This window comes from Triticum dicoccoides, chromosome 3A (genome assembly GCF_002162155.2).
Source record: "Triticum dicoccoides isolate Atlit2015 ecotype Zavitan chromosome 3A, WEW_v2.0, whole genome shotgun sequence".
Lineage (NCBI taxonomy): Eukaryota > Viridiplantae > Streptophyta > Magnoliopsida > Poales > Poaceae > Triticum > Triticum dicoccoides.
In genome coordinates, this window is record NC_041384.1 from 110474824 (window position 1) to 110479121 (window position 4298).

General features: G+C 40.2%; 1 protein-coding gene across 1 annotated transcript in view; it reads right to left on the bottom strand.

The window, feature by feature from the left end:
* Nucleotides 1-4298, bottom strand: part of LOC119267448 (probable RNA-dependent RNA polymerase 3) — a 29295-nt gene that overhangs the window by 18100 nt on the left and 6897 nt on the right. The window contains exons 6-10 of the mRNA XM_037548830.1: nt 2034-2250; nt 1605-1692; nt 1403-1534; nt 445-519; nt 282-353 (exon numbers count right to left, since the gene is read on the bottom strand). Of these exons, the coding sequence (XP_037404727.1) occupies nt 282-353; nt 445-519; nt 1403-1534; nt 1605-1692; nt 2034-2250 (584 nt within the window). The remainder of the gene's footprint in view (nt 1-281; nt 354-444; nt 520-1402; nt 1535-1604; nt 1693-2033; nt 2251-4298) is intronic.

Below are 4298 nucleotides of genomic sequence, written 5' to 3' on the forward strand. Positions count from 1 at the left end.
TAGATGTGTATAGTCCCCTTTTCTGTATATCCCCATTGTATAAGGGGCTTCCTGCACTTTACCATACATGTACATGTATTGGCCTTTGGCCCCCTGTGAAAGTTAGTTGCTCATTCTCCAACAAACTGAATTTCAGACCCATAACAAAACTAAGACCATATAACGATCAAAAGAAGATGCACACTTGCCCCCGCCCAAATTTGCTAAAAAGAAGGCAACCAATAATAAGACTAGTAGTTTGAATTTGAAGTGGTACAATGTCTGAAACTCTTAGTCCATACCCTTCTGTCAATTAATGCAGTTCCCTTAACAGCTGATCCTTTATAGAACATCCGGAACTGAATAAGAAGAGGCTAGAGAAGAACAGACAAGAAACAACAAATATATTAGTTAAATCATAACACATTCATAATGCAGTATATCAGAACATGGTTAACACAATACAGGTTTACTGGCAATAGGCCGTTGTTTCTTCGCATGGGGAGACGTCATAAGTGTATCATCACAAGCCTGAACATCCTGAACAAGGCATAATGAAGCAATAAGAGGTTTGCTAGAAGTGTTAGAATAAAATACTGCCAATAGCAATCCTTGCTGAAGTCTGAAGAGCGTGAATTCCACGAGGGGGGGCATTTATAGAGGAAATGCAGCAGTAATTGTTTTGTACATGAATGACAGATATAGAAATTACTAGTAGCAGTTGATCTAATGGAATTCTTTGAAAAATAAGGAATGATCAGTGAAATTACTAGTAGCAGTTGATCTAATGGAATTCTTGGAAAAAAAATTAAGTGAATATGGTAACAGTAACCATATGCATAAACCTTTACAATATTCGTGTTTTCAAATGCAATCTAATTTCAAAGGAACCCAAAAGGAATAGTGCAGTGATATGAACAATCTGAAAGCAGAAAAGTTGCATGCTGAAATGTCCCTTCTATTTAACCCCCTGAATCTTGGGGAGATTAATGGTTTAATACCCCAGACTGCAATCTAACCAATGCCCTGAAGATAAAAAAATGTCTATTTATTATTTAACCACCTGAGCCAGTTTAAATGTAGTTCTGCCATCATGGTGTATTATTTAGCAACAGTAAGGAATCTTGTTTATCCAAGTTTTTTGGTATGCATACACCACACAGTGATCTAGTAAACCATAATTCAAGTTTGCTTCATCATTCACAAAACAATAAACATCAGAGGAGCCAAAAATATTCTACATAAGTAAAATATATTATAACTAAGGTTCATAAATTCTACTCCCTCCAATCCATATTAGTAGTCGCTCAAATGGATGTATCTAGCACTGAAATATGTCTAGATACATCCATTTGAGCGACAAGTAATATGGATCAAAGGGAGTACTATAAAGGTGTAAGGCATAAAGGGAAAGTGCACAAACTTGTGACTTCAAAAGTTTTCCCTTGTACATAATTGTTGGGCATTTCTCAGCCAAATCTTCAGATATTAGGCCAGTTCCATCAGTATGGATCAGGAGTTCCCCATCTCGTTGAACAATTCCCCCATTTTCATCCTGAAATATCACATTGAGATAAGTTTACATTTCAGAAGCAAGATCAAATACAGTGGAACGAGAGACTTACGCTGCAAGGTTTATCATCAAGCTGTATAACATGAACCGCTGATAAATTAACCTCCATTGTGATAGTTTTCGATAGTATCAAAGCAAACCTGCAACATCCAATGGAAGAACGCAAGTTTTAAACAGAGAGACTACAGCAACAGCCATGGGGACAGCAAATTATCATAAAAAATCAGGGTTTTGTCTGTTTAGAGGGTTTTAAATAGTTCAACAGCAGCAGCATGGGGACAAGGGAACAGAAAACCCAGGTACTGGGATTTCCCATATACAAGCTTATCTTCCAATTAAATGGAACTTTAGCCTTCTGAAATATGCCTCTTTTTGCTTGTTTCTAAGAATACTCCCACATGGTAGCAACAATGTATCATTCATTTAACAACAAAACAACATCAATAGACTGCTACTACTCAATAACGTTAGAAGAACAAACCTGGCCATGTATTTTGCCAAGGTGGGAGCGGTATGTATGTGCATGAATAGTTTGCGAGCCTGATTGATTGTCTTGCCAGAGAGTATGTAAGGTTCATCCATATTCCATCCAGACTCTGTGCGAACAAAGTAGCATTTCACGCCTGAAGCGCAGTTCTTGTTTTCCCAATTTATTTTCTCTTCTTTCTTTTTCTCATCTTTTCCTCCATCCTTGTAAACTAAATAAACAGACATCAGTCAAGAAAGATCATGCAACCAACCTCAAGTTAGCTGCTAGAAACCTAAGGGAAGCACTTTACAATACCAAAAGATTTTGCTAACAAAAAAAATAGCACTGGTGTCTCATTTGGCAGGTGAAAACAAGTCTTACTTTTCAACCATATATTGCGCTGTGTTTTCCAGTATGCACGTGCTCACAACATCAGTGAGCCAATTTTCCAAACATGGAAGATACCATATTCCCAGTGCAAGTAACAGAGGCAACGAGCAAAAGTAGAAATCATAAGAATATATACTTGACTGTCCCGCACATTAAACACGTAGATGAGTGTATTTGCAAGTCTAAGTTGTCTTTTCATGAGAAAGGTACGTACTTACCCTTCCATTTCCATGCCACTGCCCGATAAATTAGGGTTATATGTGTCACCAATAAATTAGGGTAACAATTGTCACCAATATACCCCTTGCCCCAAATATGGTGTATTTTGATTCATTAAGATAAGGCTTCGAACAACAATTACTCCATAAACATAGAATTTATGGTATAAAATTGATCTCATTAGAATTCGCATGCAGAAGTACTTATGATTGTGACTTTGCATCACACATATCACGTACGAATGGAGTAATTATTGGTCAAGACCTTGTCTTAACAAATCATGATAGGCCTTATATTTTGGGACTGGGGGATTAACTATTTTGGATCAAGGTATCAGTTGCAAATTTCCAATTGTATACTAGTTATTGCCCTCAATTCTTAACATGTGTTAAGAGAGAGGTCCTAAAACCTAACCCTATGTCACCAATATACTACCTCCATGACACACATCTCACAAGAGAAATACCAAGGACTCTTCACTACTATTGTTTGCCAATCTAATAGCATGTGTTCCCACCTAGCACATCATTGTCAGACACTACTTTCAACTCACGGAAATGACATCCCCTTTCCACTGGACCTCTGATTTAACCTCCCATGCTTCTCTTGTCCATTCACAGCATAACATAGGGCAGTTATAACAAGATCAGCATGTCATTCTCCAGCTCTATGCCATACATATTAAGTTCCATGCACCAACCAGTAGAATCATAAGTTTGAATGGATGGAGAAGGTTAGGTAATTTACATATACTTCGACACCCCCTCTCAGGTGTGGCGTGATAAGGCCTAAAAAAGGACAGAAAGAGGGCAAGCAATATTTTTTTATTTAGATGTGAAAGTCGAGACTTGAACCCAAGACTTTTGGCTCTAATAGCATATTAAGTTTCAAGCACCAGCCAGTTGAACCAAAAGTCCAAACTGATGGAGAAGGTTGGGTAATTCACATATACTTCAACCATACAATCCTAGATCTGATGCTTCGCCAACCTCCTCTAACCATCATGAGGCCACAACTGTACCAACCTTTCCTCAAAAGGTAAAAAAGAAAAGCAAGGCCACCATTGTCCATGATTTACTGTTGCTGCCATCATCGCAATATTTGAACCAACATTGACAATACTTATGGTAGGCATGGTCTCCACTTTGCTGCATAGAGCCATGCCAATCTCAACATTAGACTCCTATGCTCTAGACACCTTCTTCTATGTTTGGCTTCTTTGGCCGCTGCTTCTTGTGACACCATTGTTTAGGGGCAAAGGTAAGGGACTGTCCCCCATGATCCAAGAAGTGAACATATGGACAATCTAGCAGTTTAAATTCCAAGACAAGTTGTTTGTATTGCTACAGTTTGGCACCTCTTACTATACCTGGCCAAACATCGGGCCGGGCCGGGCCTAGCCAAGCCCGAGGCAAAAAACCCAGGCCCAGGCCCGGCCCGGCCATCGGGCCTGGTTTTTAGGCCCGAGCTTGGCCCGAACACGTAAAAGCCCGGCAGGCCTCGGGCCTCAGGCCGGGCCCTTCAGGAAATCACAAAAATGACAAGCCCAGGCCCGGCCCGGCCATCAGGCTCAAAATCTAGGCCCGAGCCCGGCCCGGGAGCAGCGTCGGGCCGGGCCGGCCGGGCCAGGCTTCCCATGGCCAGGTATACCTCTTACCAACATTCCAC